The sequence below is a fragment of the Trichechus manatus genome, unplaced genomic scaffold, assembly GCF_000243295.1.
Source record: "Trichechus manatus latirostris isolate Lorelei unplaced genomic scaffold, TriManLat1.0 scaffold00168, whole genome shotgun sequence".
NCBI lineage: Eukaryota > Metazoa > Chordata > Mammalia > Sirenia > Trichechidae > Trichechus > Trichechus manatus.
In genome coordinates this window covers 5,437,613-5,452,895 of record NW_004444104.1, presented here as the reverse complement: position 1 = coordinate 5,452,895, position 15,283 = coordinate 5,437,613, and the positions used below count along the sequence as shown (strand labels likewise).

At 45.2% G+C, this 15,283-nt stretch overlaps 1 protein-coding gene across 1 annotated transcript in view; it reads right to left on the bottom strand.

Moving 5' to 3' along the window:
- GTF3A (general transcription factor IIIA) overlaps positions 1 to 14,983 on the bottom strand; it is a 24,256-nt gene extending 9,273 nt beyond the window's left edge. The window contains exons 1-6 of the mRNA XM_012558436.2: positions 14,931 to 14,983; positions 9,836 to 9,984; positions 9,526 to 9,737; positions 6,954 to 7,054; positions 1,487 to 1,583; positions 613 to 701 (exon numbers count right to left, since the gene is read on the bottom strand). Of these exons, the coding sequence (XP_012413890.1) occupies positions 613 to 701; positions 1,487 to 1,583; positions 6,954 to 7,054; positions 9,526 to 9,737; positions 9,836 to 9,984; positions 14,931 to 14,983 (701 nt within the window). The remainder of the gene's footprint in view (positions 1 to 612; positions 702 to 1,486; positions 1,584 to 6,953; positions 7,055 to 9,525; positions 9,738 to 9,835; positions 9,985 to 14,930) is intronic.
- Positions 14,984 to 15,283: the final 300 nt, after the last annotated feature.

The following is a 15,283-nucleotide window of genomic DNA, read 5'->3' as shown; positions in this document are numbered from 1 at the left end:
AAAGCTAGAAATAGAAATACCATATGATCCAGCAATCCCACTCCTAGGAATATATCCTAGAGAAATAAGAGCCATCACACGAATAGACATATGCACACCCATGTTCACTGCAGCATTGTTCACAAGAGCAAAAAGATGGAAATAACCCGGATGCCCATCAACAGGTGAATGGATAAACAAACTATGGTACATACACACAATGGAGTACTATGCAATGATAAAGAACAATGATGAATCTGCGAAGCATCTCACAACATGGATGAAACTGCAGGACATTATGCTGAGTGACATAAGTCAATCACAAAAGGACAAATACTGTATGAGACCACTACTATAAAAACTAACGAGAAAGTTTACACACAAAAAGAAACAAAATTTGATGGTTACGAGGGAGGGCAGGGATGAGGATGTAAAAATACTTGTTTTAAAGAAACAAAAGCAAAACTAAACTTATAAAAGATGCCCCAATATATAAACGAGCATGCCCTATGCGTGTTAACAGAAAAGTGTTGATTAAGAAATTGTTTCAGACCACTTTTACACCCAACCTTTGCATTTCAATCTTCTTCACACATGAGATTTGAGAGACTGTCAACCATTTAAAACACTTACTTGAATAGTGGTTCATTGGCGTGCTGGCACTGATGGACTTTCAGCTGCTGATGTTTCTTAAAGGTCTTCTCACAACCTTCAAAATCACACTGTATAGTAAAGGTTTGTTAGTCTTGAGGAAAATCAAAGAATCAACAGTACACAACAGAATCCGTCGAGATAAAACTATTTTAGAGATTATATACTCACTACTTTCACCCATTAAACAAAACCAAAATCGCTGCCATCGTCGAGTCGATTCTGACTCATAGCAACTCTATAGGACAGAGGAGAACTGCCCCAAAGGGCTTCCAAGGAGCGGCTGGTGGATTTGAACTGCCAACCTTTTGGTTAGCAGCAGAGCTCTTAACCACTGTGCCAACAGGGCCCCTTCACGCATTTAGTAACTATAAAATTCTACACTACGTCAAGAAGCTTTATGAAATCATAAAAGTTGAAAAAGCAAAAATGTGTCAGTTGGTATAGCCCACCAATAAACCAAGCCAGCTGCCGCTGAGTCGACAGGACTCACAGTGACCCCATGAGTGTCAGAGTAGAACTGTGCTCTGTAGGGTTTTCAATGGCTGATTTTTTGGAAGTAGACGGCCAGGCCTTTCTTTCAAGGGGCTTCTGGGTGGACTCAAACAGCCAGCCTTCTGGTTGGCAGCCAAGCATGTTAACTGTTTGCACCACCCAGGAACTCCAGTCCACCATAACACACTTTCACTAGCACAATAATGTTTGCTTTCAGAAGGAAACTACTGCTATGATGGCTAATGTCATTAAACTGAATTCAGCTATTTGACAAAATTTGGTTGATGGAAATTTTAGAAATATAGGCAAACGCATAAGAATATTCAGAAAACTTAAAGTATATAAAATCATTCATACTTACCACATACTGTCTGTGCTGATTTTCATGTTTGCGCTCGAAGTGTTTCTTCAAGTTTGATTTTGTGTTGAATTTCTGATCACAGCCACTAGCTTCACAACTGTAAGAATGTTTGGAATAATTAGCTTTTATAAAGTAGGAGGATAACTGAATTGTTTGGATTTTGGTTTTTAAACGTTCTTACAGGTAGTCCCCGACTTACAACATATTCGAGTTAGGACTAACCGCACTTAGGACCATCTGTTTTTGGTTTTATTTTGTATATCTTATCGTTAGTAATACGTACAACATACAATGTTGCAGTGTGTAATTTGCTGATGTTATCATTCTCAGATGTTCACTTGCAGATGTTCAATGTTATGATTTACTGATCAAAACACTGCAGTATAACAGACTATGGCTTGGTCTGCAGTGAAGTCTGTGCTGGTGTTGGGAGCTGTAATGGATAGAAAGTTGGGCAATGTTCAACCCTAACGACGTACAACAAGTGAACTGTGCGCGCACCCAATAGCTGTTATGACTCCAATTTCACTGTTACAACACTGACACCCACAAATAAACATCGGATTTACAAAGATACTGATAATAAAAGGAAATAATAATGAAAACTTGAAGAAAAAAAAAAAAAAGAAAGGTATCTGACTTATGTCAGAACCAACTTATGATGGAGTTGTTGGAACGGAACCTCGTCATAAGTCGGGGACTACCTGCAGAGCACAAAACAGTCTTTAACAAATTGCAAAGCATTAAACCATACCACATAAGCCTCTCAACCTTGATGTGATGTCATGTAATGAGATGTATTTCCATGTTAAACTGAAACCTGTTGCCTTGGAGTCGTTTCCAACCCATAAGGAGCCCTGGCGGCACAGTGGTTAAGCGCTTGGCTGCTAACAGAAACGTCAGCAGTTTGAACCCACCAGGTGTTCCGTGGGAGAGAGGTGGCGGTCTGTTCCCGTAAAGATAATAGCCTGGGAAATCCTATGGGGGCAGTTCTATTCTGTCCTATAGTGTCTCTATGAGTTGGAATTTCCATGTTAAATACTAAAAAATCAATCCCATTGCCGTCAAGTCAATTCCAACTCGTAGCATCTCTATAGTACAGGGTAGAACCGCCCCCTAGGGCTTCCAAGGCTGTTATCTTTACGAAGCAGACTGCCACATCTTTCTCCTGTGGAGCAGCTGGTGGATTTGATCCACTGACTTTTCGTTAGCAGCTGAGCGCTTAATCACTGTACCACCAGGGCTCTCCCCCCGCAATTAGGGGTGGCCCTATGGCAAAGTTCTGGCCAATGTGAAAAGCAGATTCATCCTGTTCAACTCCCAGAGCGTCCCTAAAAAAAGGGGGCACACCTCTCTTGCCCCTTCCTCCTTCCTGCTGGCTGGAACGCTTATGCACCAGCTGGAGCACAAACAACCATCTTAGCCCATGACGCTGAAGCTTCAAGTGAGGATGGCAGAGAAACAAGTCAAAGGCACCTTGGTCCCTGAGGACTGCAGAGTGGCCCTGGACAACTGCCTCTGCATTTCTGCACTTTGTTTATACAAGAGACCATCTTGTCTGAGCCTCTATGGTGCTGGGTTTCCCCCACTCTTGACCCTGATCCTGACACAGGCATCTAACCCAGCATAAGTGTAGAGCAGGACAGGCCAGGAAAAGTCCTGACAGGAACCCAACAGCAGGTGCAGGCGCATGGAAGACCCTGGTGAAATGGATACGGTGGGAGGGTCTGCTATTTAGTGAAGCATGGCTGGACCACCGTTTCATATCTGAGTCAAATAAATGTAAGACAAGCAGGAAAAGGCCAAATCACGAAGGGCATGTGCACAACACACTAAGACCCTGGACTTCACTGTGCAAGCCATGCTCAAAGCCGCTGCATGATTTTAAGAAGGGAAGTAATCTGGCAGATAACATGGAAGAGGGCCTGTCCAGAGACAGAGAGACAATGTCCGTAACTCTAGTGAGGAACCAAGCCAAACCTGTTGCCAGCAAGTCGATTCCCACTTACAGCAACCCTATAGGGTTTCCAAGGCTGTAGATCACTACGGATGCAGACGGCCACATCTTTCTCCCGAGGAGTGGCTCGCGGGTTCAAACTGCTGACCTTTTGGTTAGCAGCCGACCGCTTTAACCGCTGCGCCACCAGGGTTCCTTCCAGTGAGGAAGGAGGACCTGAGATAAGACAGAGGCAGCTGGAGTCCCTGGGTAGTGCAAATGGCGAACACACTCAGCTATTATTTGGAAGGTTCTACTCTGACACACGCTGGGTCGCCATGAGTCAGATTCAACCCCACAGCAACTGTTTTAGCTGGAGTAGAGGAGGGATCTGAGGTATAAGTAACAGAACTCGATGATCTATTTGTTGCACGGGGATGGGAGAGAAGACCGATGAGTCCAGGAGAACAGCCTTCTCTTTGGTCTGGGCCAATGATGGACAGTGAGGCCACTCCCCCAGACAGGAACCAAGGGAGAGTACGACCAAGGAGAAGGATGAGCTTGGTTTGGACCATGAGGCGCTATGGCCACGTGGAACCTAAGAAGCCACAGGGATGGCGAGTACAACACTGCCCAGCAAGCAGCTGGAGGTGGGATCCGGAGCTAGAGACATCTGGGCTGGAGAGAGCTGGAAGACGTCGCTGTCTAGCTGTCTTACTGCAGCAGGAATTACCCTAACCCTTTTGTTTTTAGTCCTATGCATCTGTGTCATTGTTGTTGGGTACCGCTGAGTTGATTCCGACTCATAGCAACCCCACATGACAGACTAGAACTGCCCCATAGGGTTTTCTAGGCCATAATCTTTACGGTCCAGGTCTTTCTCCCTCAGAGGCACTGGGTGGGTTCAAACCGCAAACCTTTTGGTTAGCAGCCGAGCACTTAACCATTGCGCCACTAGGGCTCCTTACCCAGGCCCATTTTCTCTTTTAAGATGTTTTAACAGTATACAATTACATAGTTCAGAAACCAAGAAGTCACACACGAACAAGCCACAGAGTTGCATAGGGTTCCCTCCCATCCCTGCCCCCTACCCAACCAGCACTCCCCCACCACTCCCAGTACAAGTAACAACTGTTTTTAGTTTCATCTGTAACTTTTGGGGTTTCTTTATGCAGATTTAAGCAAATATGGACTCTTCTTGTTCCCCGCTCCCTCCCGCCTTTATACACAAACAGGTAGCCCACTCTGCATGCTCTCCTGCACCTCTGTTACTCATTTAACACATCCTGGGTTTTTTTCCACAGTTCAGAGACCACCCACGTTCATTTTTCTAGTGTATAATTATCCACTGTGTTGAAATACTTTATCCAGTCCCCTACTGATGAGCACTTGAGCTGTTTCAGATATTTGGCTACTATTAATGTTGCAAATAACCTTGTATATAGCCTTTAATACAGGCACAGGGATATCTATAGAATAAACTCCCCAAAGTGAAACTTCAGGGTCAAAGACTATGTCCCAACCCTATTTCCCAAAGCACTTTAGTTACCCTTTGCTGGTCCACTTGAACTATATTTTGAAATAACTTCTGCTTAAGTGCTTGGCTGCTAACAGAAAGGTTGGAGGTCTGAACCCACTCAGTGGCTTCACGGAAGAAAGACCTGGCAATCTGCTCCCGTAAAGATTACAGCCTAGAAAACCCTATGGGGCAGTTCTACTCTGTCACATGGGGTTGCTATGAGTTGGGAGAGCCTTGACAGTATACAACAACATTTAGATGACACACTTTAACAGGGACTAGAATGATGACATCTGCTGTCTTCAGTACTTTGCCCCACTCCTGCTGGCTACATGTCGGTCATACAGGGCCTCGGTGATGGAGGCGGTGGCTCGCCACATGTAAAACGACAGTGAAGATTATTCTATGTCAAACACTCACCTACCTCGGACTGTCTGTGTGGAACTTTGGGAGATATGAGATACCTCATACTAACTGTAATCTTAAAACAAAAAAAAAATCAGCTCAGGTCATTAGAAAACCTTACTGCTCCACGAATTGTCATATGAAACAAAATTATGATATAAAATCCTAATATATGAAAGAACTGCTTTACAGCTATTTGCTGATGTCCAGAGCTATACATAGGAGACCATCTACTGAATTTGTTTTTTCTAATGAAAACTAAACTAAGTGTTTTCAGAAATTGAAGGTGGCTAATTGACTCCATGAACAACTTCCTCCTTCACCATGAGACCAGAAGAACTAGATGGTGCCCTCCTATCATTACTGAACATTGTGATCAAACACTCTTTAGAGGAATCCTGATTAAAATGGGGGAAAATGTGGAAAAGATTTCAAATTCTCATGGAATCCAGTCTTTTTGGAGTCACTGAGGCTGGATGAACCCCCAAAACTACTGCCCTGAGAAAATCTTTAAACCTCACACCAAAAATATCCCCTGAAGTCTTCTTTAAACCAAACAGTAGTTTAGCTTAACTGATAAACAGTGTCTGCCTTGAGTATTATGCTCTTTTAAGATCTATCTGTACGAGTCAAACTGAACAGTCACTCGAAAGATTAGACAGAAAACTTAGGGGCAATGAGTTTATGTTAATGGAGAAAGAACAATAGGAAATGGAGGGTGAAGATGGTTGTACAACTCAAAGAATGTAACCAATGTCACGGAAGTGTACATGCAGAAACTGCTGAATTGGTTATGTTTTGCTGTGTATATTCTTGACAACAACAAATAAAATTAATTAAAAACAAACACACACAAAAAAACCTAAGTGTTTTCACTGGAACATTTTGGGTAGTGGTTCTCAAAAGTGTTGGAAGCCAGACCAACAGCATCAGTATCACCTGAGAACTTGCTAGAAATGCAACTTCTCAGGCCTTACCCAACACCAACTGAATCAGAAACTCTGGGTGTGAGGCCCAGCAACCTGTAGTTTAATCAGCCTCTTGGTAATTCTGGTGCACCCTAAATTTGAAATCCACTGCTTTAGCAAGGCAGCTGAATTAAAGGAAAAGCTGTATCTCCACCCTTTCAGAAATGCTCGGCAACGCCTAGAACAAAATGAAAGCTTGTATGTTATTGGGACAAAAGCTTAATTCAAAAACTACAGGCTAAACTATTAAAAGCTCTCTTTCTTCATACTTTTATCTATTATCCCGGCAGCTGATCAATTCACAAACGCCTGACAATGTTGAGCCAAGAATATGCCTGCCAGCCATTTTCCATCCCTTCTGAACTCCATGTGCTTCTTGAAGTTGTTCCGCCATTTAGTATATTCGAAGGGGGATGAGAGGATGCTGAACTCCAGAGAACTTTAGATGAGCTCCTTCTTAATGGTATTACATACAAATTATCTACAACACACATGCAGAAACTATCCTCATCTTCCGTCAGAAGATAAAAATAAAAGCTTTACGTTATTGATCTAGTAAGCTAACGTATCAATTTTCTTACCATATCTATATGCCAACACAACTCAATTCACAGGCCCCCAAAACAGGTCTCTACTTACACAAATGGCTTTTCTCCAGTGTGGGTCAGGGTGTGGCGGCTCAGATGATAGTCCCTGATGAAGGCTTTCCTGCAGCCTTCATAGTCACAAACAAATGGTCTCTAGCAGGAAGAAGAGAAAACATATGTAAGCCTTGCCCTAGTTAGACAGCAAATGCTGGTCTTATTTAATGGCCCAAAATGTTTCAGAGGCAAAGCCATAAGTACCCCCGGTGGTGCAATGGTTTAAGCGCTTGGCTGCTAACCCAAAGATCAGCGGCTCAAAGCCACCAGCTGCTCTGTAGGAGAAAGACCCGGTGATCTGCTCTAGTAAAGATTTCAGCCTAGAAAACCCTATGGAGCAATTCTACTCTGTCATATGGGGTCATTATGAGTCAAAATTGACTCAACGGCATACAACAGGCAAAGCCATGGACTAGCATCACCAGAGAGTTTCCATTCTGTAAATGTGTTGGGTAGCTAGCCACTACACAAGCCAAGGCAACGAACGTTTTCCTGCATAAAGTTTCACAATAACACAAATGCCACAATTTCTCACAAAGTCACTCCAGCCAAATCCTCTAAATTACAAGGCAGCAGATTTTTGCTCTATGAATATCATCTGAAGTAAGCAGGCGGCCTTCAGAGTAATGGTGCAGCATGTTAACCTGTCCTAACCTGGCACCAGGCTTCAACAGCCAAAACCCTCTTAGAGATCACCTGTGTGCTAGTAGCACGGCCCATCTCCACGATCTCCACCTACCGTAGATCTAATCTGCCCAAAGCCAGGGCCAGAGGAACCAGCAGGTTTGCTCTCAGCCTAGACAAGCACTGGGTGTGCGCTTAGAGAATAGCAGGCACAGCTACAGGAGAAGGTGTCTCACCCACAACTCAGTCAACTGGCATAATACAGTTCATAAAGTTTATATCCTACATCCTGGTGAGTAGTGTCTGGGGTCTTAAAAGCTTTTGAGCAGCCATCTACAACTATTGGTCTCTACTCATCTGGATTAACAGAAAAAAGGAAACCAAAGACTCAGAGAAGAAACTAGTCTACAGGACAGTCTACACAAATCACATCTATCCTGAGACCAGAAGAACTAGATGGTGCCCGGCTCCCACCACTGACCATTCTGGTCAGGGACACAAAAGATGGACCCTGACAGAATGGGAGAAAAATGTGGAACTGAACCTGAAATTCTTAAAAAACTCAGAATTACTGGACTGGTTGAGACTAGAGCAAACTCCACGACTATTGCCCTGAGATACTCTTCAAACCTTCAACCGAGACTAGCCCCTAGGATCATTTTTTAGCTAAATTAACAGATTGGCTCACAAAATAAAGAATATCACCTGTGAGTACCGCGCTCCTTTAAAAAAATCTACATGAGACCAAACGGTCAACAATTACTTTAAAACAAAGATAAGAATGTAAGGGGGCAGGGAAACTAGATTAATGAACACGAACAAGCAGATCAGAAATGAGAAGGTTCACACATTGTGAAGAATGTAACCAATGTCACTGAACAACTTGTGTAGAAATTGTTGAATGGGAACCTAAACTGCTGTGCAAACCTTCACTAAAAATACAGTAAAATATTATTTTAACAAAAGGTGTCACGCCTGACAGACCTCACAGGTGCCTGGCCAAGCAAAGGAAACAAAGAGCTCACAACCCTAACTGCAACCACTTGGAACCCAGGAGTTGGGAAGAGTGCTCCATTCTGAACCTACAGGGAAAGCCAAAACACTTCCCAGATAAGCCGTTTTGCTTCTCTCACCATGGAAAGCATACGACTGCAGATAAGGTGGTGGCGCTGAGAGCACAGCGGTCCAGGAGGGAGGTAAGGAGGCCTCTGACAGCTGTACTCCAGTACTCTGGAAAGGTGTCTGTGGTGGTGGGACTCAAACCAGGCATATATTTACAGACTATGAGGCGGCGCAGATTCAGAATAAAAGAAGGGGAAAGGGCTGTTTATTAAGACCTAAGCCCATGTCAAGGGTGTCGTGATCCTAGAACATGGTCTCTCGACCACTTGCTCAGTTCTGCTTCAATAGTTAGGGGTCAAAACTGAACACATCTGGAAAAGGAGCCCTGGTGGCGCAGTCGTTAAGAGCTCAGCTGCTAACCAAAAGGTCAGCAGTTTGAATCCACCAGTCGCTCCTTGGAAACCCTACCCGGCAGTTCTGCTCTGTCCTGTAGGGTCGCTGTGAGTTGGAATTGACTCAACAGCAACAGGTTTGTTTTTTTGGTTTGGGGAGCACAAACGGTTAACGTCCTAGGCTGCTAACCAAAAGCTTGGAGGGTCAGTCCACCCAGAGGCACCTCAGAAGAAAGGCCTGGCGATCTACTTCCAAAAAAATCAGCCACTGAAAGCCCTATGGAGCAGTTCTATCCAACACATGAGAGTTGGAAACCACTGCAAGCAACTGGTAGTTTCTGGCCTCGGGCACAAAGCAGGACTTGTGAGCCCACCTGGCGTGCCACCGGCGTATCGCTAGTTCCCGGGAACTGGCCGCCACGCCCATGCGGCCTACGCGCTCCCGGGGTGGGGGTGGGCACCCCAGCCGCCCACCTGCCGGGGCCGCGTTACCTCCCCCGTGTGCTTGCACAGGTGCGCGTCTAGCTTCCAGGCCTTGTTGTAATTGGCGCTGCAATCCGGAAACGAGCAGATGAACCTCCTAGGGACCACGCGGGGCAGCAGGGCGAGGGCTGGGCCCTCGCTGGCAGCCGTGAACGCGTCAGCGATGGTCAGGGACGACACTGCCTCGGCAACAGAGGCCGGCGGCTCCAGGGCGCCACGATCTCAGCGCCCCAGCCAGGCGCGCAGCCACGTGCGGCGGAGGGATGCGCGCAGCAAGCTCTCAGGCCGACCTACGCGCGGCGCGCGCGGCTCGGCGCACTTCCGGGTCCGCGGCAGGCGGCGGGGCGGGTGGAGCGCGCAAGGAGCGGGTCCGGCCTCGCCGGGCGCCTCGCGCTGCGCATGCTTGAGGAGGCCCCGCCCCGGGGCCCGCCCCAGCTGAGTGAGTTGGGGACACCGGTGCGAGAGGAGCTGGGCGTTGTGGCGAGGAGAAGGCAGCGGACACTTTGGAGTTCCTCCTAACAGAGAAGCGCTCCTCCCGAGCAGTATAGATCCCAAGGCATTGTTTACTGTGACATGTTTCCCATTTCCACCACCCTCTTCAAAGTACTAACCTTGCGTTTAAACTGGTCTGTTCTTATCACGTTATCAGTTTCTCTACTTTGTTGCTGCTGAGTGCGGTTGAGTCGATTCGAACTCACAGCAACCCTATAAAACAGAGTAGAATTGTCCCATTGGGTTTCCAAGGCTGTTATCTTTACGGAAGCAGACTGCCACGTCTTTCTGCGGGCTGCTGGTGGGTTGGAACCTCCAACCGTTTGGTTAGCAGCTGAGGGCTTCACCATTGGGCCACCAGGGCTCCTTCTTGCCTCCTTTAGGAATTCATTTTCTTGCAAGCTTTCTACATACTTCTTCCGTAAGCCCCAGGACAAAACCAAAACCAAACCCTGTGGGGCAGTTCTACTCTGTCATATAGGACCGCTATGCAATAGACTTAATAGCAACAGTTTTGGAATCTTTAAGGAAGGTCCCTGCGAGGCAAGAACGAATTGCACCCATCTACTGTCTAAAGGTTCAAACTCGCCAATGGCGCTGCAGAAGAAAGGCCTGGTGATCTCCTGTAAAGATTGCAGCCAAGAAAACCCTATGCAGCAGTTCTATTCTGTAATACATAGGATTGCCATGAGTCAGAATTGACTTGATGGCAATTTTTTAAAAAAATATCTTTAAGGAAGCAGATCTCCAGGCCCTTCTTCCGTGGCACAGCTAAGTGAGTCTGAAACACTAGCCTTTAGGTTAGTAGTCAAACACAGACTCAGCCACACGACAGTGGTTCCTAAATTTGTCTGCACATTAGAATCATGTGGTAATATTTTAAAAATGCCAAACCCGGGGGGAATACTCCAGAGCAATGAAATCTGCAATCGCTACAAGTGGGGCCCAGGTATCAGTAGTTTTAGAAACTCTCAAGGTGATTCCAACATGCAGAAAAGATTGCAAGCACTGCCCTAAAGCTTTGCTACTCAAAGTAGCATCAGCAATATCTGGGAGCTTGTGAGGAATCAGAATCTCAGGCCCACCTCAGACACCCCATGAAGCAGCGAGCTGGCTCTCCAGATGATTTGATGCGTATTAAAATCTGAGAAGCACTGTTAGAAGTGTGAATGAGTATGGTAGCCTGCTTTATTGGGACTACATATTTCAAGGGTGTCCTTGGGTGAGGGTAACACCGACAGGATGGCTCGTCTGATGTCCTGCCAGATAAGTATTTCTCACATTCCAAGTCCTCTCAAATCATTAAACAAGCCCTGCTCTGAACATGATTAACAAGTCCCTGGTGGTGCAGAGGTGAAGCGCTTAGCTGCTAACTGAAAGGTCGATGGTTCGAACCCACCAGCCTTTCCGTGGGAGAAATATGTGGCAGTCTGCTTCCATAAAGATAACAGCCTTGGAAACCTTATGGGGCAGTTCTACTCTTCCCTACAGGGATAACGAGTCAGAATTGACTCGTTGGCAATTTTTTTTTTTTTTTTTTTTTTTGTGGCAGACAGGTGCAATTTTGAAAACAAGCCAGGGCTTAACAATCAGCCCTGAACTTGGACCTTACTTCATGCTCACTCCTGAGCCTCACTGCCTCATCTATAAGGTGGGAGCAATGATAACAACGGTTGTCTCACAGGGGTGTCAGGAGGATGGCGAGAGGCTGTTTGTGACATGCTCACCTTTGCTGTTCCCCTTCTTTGCTGCTCCAGCCTTTCCTGGGGAAGAAGTCCACACACGTCCCTCCTACACCTCTGGAAGTCTTAAGCAGTTTCCCTTGTGTTAGTTCTGGCTTCCTCCTCCCCATGTCCACTGGCCTCTGGGCCCCATACAGTACACCTGTGGCTCTCCTCCTGCCTCCCTCATGTCTCCTGTTGCCTTGGCCAATTGTTGTTCTTCTGACTTTCAGAGCATGGTACTTAGGTTTTCATGCTCTGCTCTTGGCTGTGACGTTTTGAAGTGGGGAGAGCAGGGTTTTGAGCCTCAGTCACCTGATTTCGTATTCTAATTCTTAACTTACTAACTGTAGGGTCTTGGATAGGAGCCCTGCTGGTGCAATGGTTAAGCCCTCAGCTGCTAACTGAGAGGTTAGCAGTTCAAACTCACCCAGTGGCTCTGCAGGAGAAAGACCTGGTGATCTGCTCCCATAAAGAGTCCCGTAAAAAAAAAATAAACCTGTTGACATCAAGTCAGTTCCGACTATTAGTGACCTATAAAGATTACAACCTAGAAAACCCTGTGGGGCAGTTCTACTCTGTCCTGTAGGGTAGCTATTGGTCCAAATTGACTCGATGTCTACAGGTTTGGTTTAGTTTTCCGGTTTAACCTTTATGGGAGCAGACTGCTACATCTTTGTCCCGTGGAACTGCTGGTGGATTCAAACCACCAACTTTTCTATTAGCAGCCAAGTGCTTAACCATTTTGCCACCAGGGTTCCTATCATCATCATCAACATTATTACTAAAGAAAAATTTAAGCATACACAAACATAGATCAATAGTACAATGAACCCCTATGGACCCATCTATCACCCAGCTTCATTAACCATCTTTTTTTTTTTTGGCATTCTTGTTTCATCTGACTGACTCTATTCCCAACCTCTGCTGACTTTTTTTTCTGGAATATTTTAAATCAGTCCCATATCATCTCATTTTACTGTTAAATACTTTGATAAATATCTCTAACAAAAAATATGGGTTTGTGTGCATGTATGTGTGTGTACATCTTTAATTCTATTATCATACCTAAGAAAATGCACAATAGTTCCTGAAAATTATCTAATACTCACAGCCCCTCCAAATCAGCATATTCAGAACTGCTGTCCTCTTCCCCTACCCCTCCTCCATGGTCTTCTTGTCTCGGTGAATGATGCCACCATCCACCCAGCTGCCACAGACCTGACTTAGTCTATGGCTTCTTCCCTTCCCTTACTCCCTGCGTTTATTAAACGGTCCATCACTGTGGATTTTACGTCCCCATCTTCAGTTATACCCAAGTGAGTCCCTGGTCCTTCTAGTTCCCATGGTGTGTTGTGAGTTTGTCAGAGAAGGAGTGGTCAGGGCTCAGATCAGTCCATTCTCCAACCATGTGGAGAGCATTCTGCTCAGGGGCTCTTCTCCCCAAAACCTCTCCAGATCTCCCCAATTATCCCATCAAAAACCTTAGCCTTTCTAAGACCATCTGAACTGCTCTGATTTTTATCAGGAGTAGAGCATAAAAACCCAAACCCATGGCCGTGGAGTCTATCTTAACTCATAGCAACCCTATAGGACAGAGTAGAACTGCCCCATAGGGTTTCCAAGGCTGTAATCTTTATGGAAACAGACTGCCACATCTTTCTGCTGTGGGGCAGCTGGTGGATCTGAATGGCTGACATTTTGGTTAGCAGCAGAGAGTTTTAACCACTGCACCATCAGAGCTCCTTAGGCGTAGAGCAAATAGAAGGCCAAATTAGCCTCCCCTCTCACCACAACCCACCCAACAAGTGCAGGAGAATTAACTTCAGAAAGAAGTTGCATAAAATGGAGAGCTAAAGTCCCCTCCAGCTCTAACGTTCTATGATTCTGTGACAGGAGAATCATAGAATGTTATCTTCGTGTCATCTGCCCAATGGGGAACCAGTGAGAGGTGTTTTGAGTCAGAGCCTGCAGGATAAATGTGATACTTCGGCTCAAACATTCCATGATTCTATGATAAGAAAGAGGGAGATAGTGATACATTTCAGAGCTAAAGTCTGACAGGACAAATATGGTGCTAAAGAAAAAGAGCATGTACAGCAGGATTAGAATGGAGAGTCCTGAAGTCAGGGAGGCCAGCTAAGAGACCACTAGAATCAGCAGAGGGGAAGGTCTGGACTCAAGGGGGTGACAATGGGACTAGAATAAAGGGGACATACAGGTGAAAAGGCAATTTGGTGAGGGTGGTTAGAAGCATGGATGGGTTTGGAGTTTGGCAAACCAAACTTTTTTTTTTAATAGTTTATTTTTGTTATTGTTGTCGAAAATATACACAACAGAACATATACCAATTCAACAGTCTCTACGTGTACAATTCAGTGACATTGATTACATTCTTCAAGTTGTGCAACCATTCTCACCCTCCTTTTCCAAATTGTTCCTCCCCTGTTAACATAAACTCATTGCCCCCTAAGCTTCCTATCTAATCTTTTGAGTTGCTATTGTCAATTAGATCCCATATAGATAGTTCCTGAAAGAGCACAATGCTCAAGGCAGACATTCTTTACTAGTTACACTAAAATATTATTTGGTTTTAAGAAAGACTTCAGGGAATATTTTTGGTTTAAGGTTTAAAGATTATCTCAGGGCAATAGTTTCAGGGGTTCATCTCAGCTCCAGAAAGTCCGGATTCCATGATAATTTGAAATTCTCTTCCATATTTTCCTCCTTTTGATCAAGATTGGAAGATCAGACTTTGAATTCTGGCTCTGCCATTGACTATTTGACCTTACTCCAGTTATTAATCTCCCTCAACTCCCTGTTATCTGCACAATGGGGATAATTATATCTATGCTACATGTTGTTGTGAGGATGAAATGAAATTATTAATTCATGTGAGGCTTAGCACAGGGCTTGGCATAGAGTAAGTACTCAAAAAATAGCAGCCTTTATCTTTTCCCCACCTGCTACTGTTTTATGCCTTCCATCCTTAAACTAGACTTGTAGTTGACAGACTTCTAAGATGGCCCCTAGTTATCCCCACTTCCTGGTGTTCATGTCCTGTGCAAGTACCCTTCCCTGTCAGTGTGGACTGGAACTAGTGACTCGCTTCTAACCAACAGAAGGCAGCAAAGGTGATGGGATATGATTAGATTACAAAAGATGTGACTTCCTTCTTGCTGGTAGAATCTCCTTTATTACCTTTCTGGCTCGCACACTTTGATGAAGCAAGCTGCCATGTTGGAGAGGCCCATGTAGCAAGAAACTGAGGGTGGCCTCTGGCCAACAGCCAGCAAGGAACCGAGACCCTCAATCCAACAGCCTAGAAGAAGTGCATTTTACCAACAACCATGTGAGTTTGGAAGCAGATCCTTCCAGATGAGACTCTAGAGGTGGGTGACACCTTGAATGTGCCTGAGAGAGACACTGAGGAGAGGACCCATCTGAGCCATGCCCAGACACAGCACCCACAGAAACTGTGAGATAATAAATGTGCGTTGGTTTAAGGCACTAAGGTTGGGGTAATTTGTTACACAGCATAACTAATACATAGA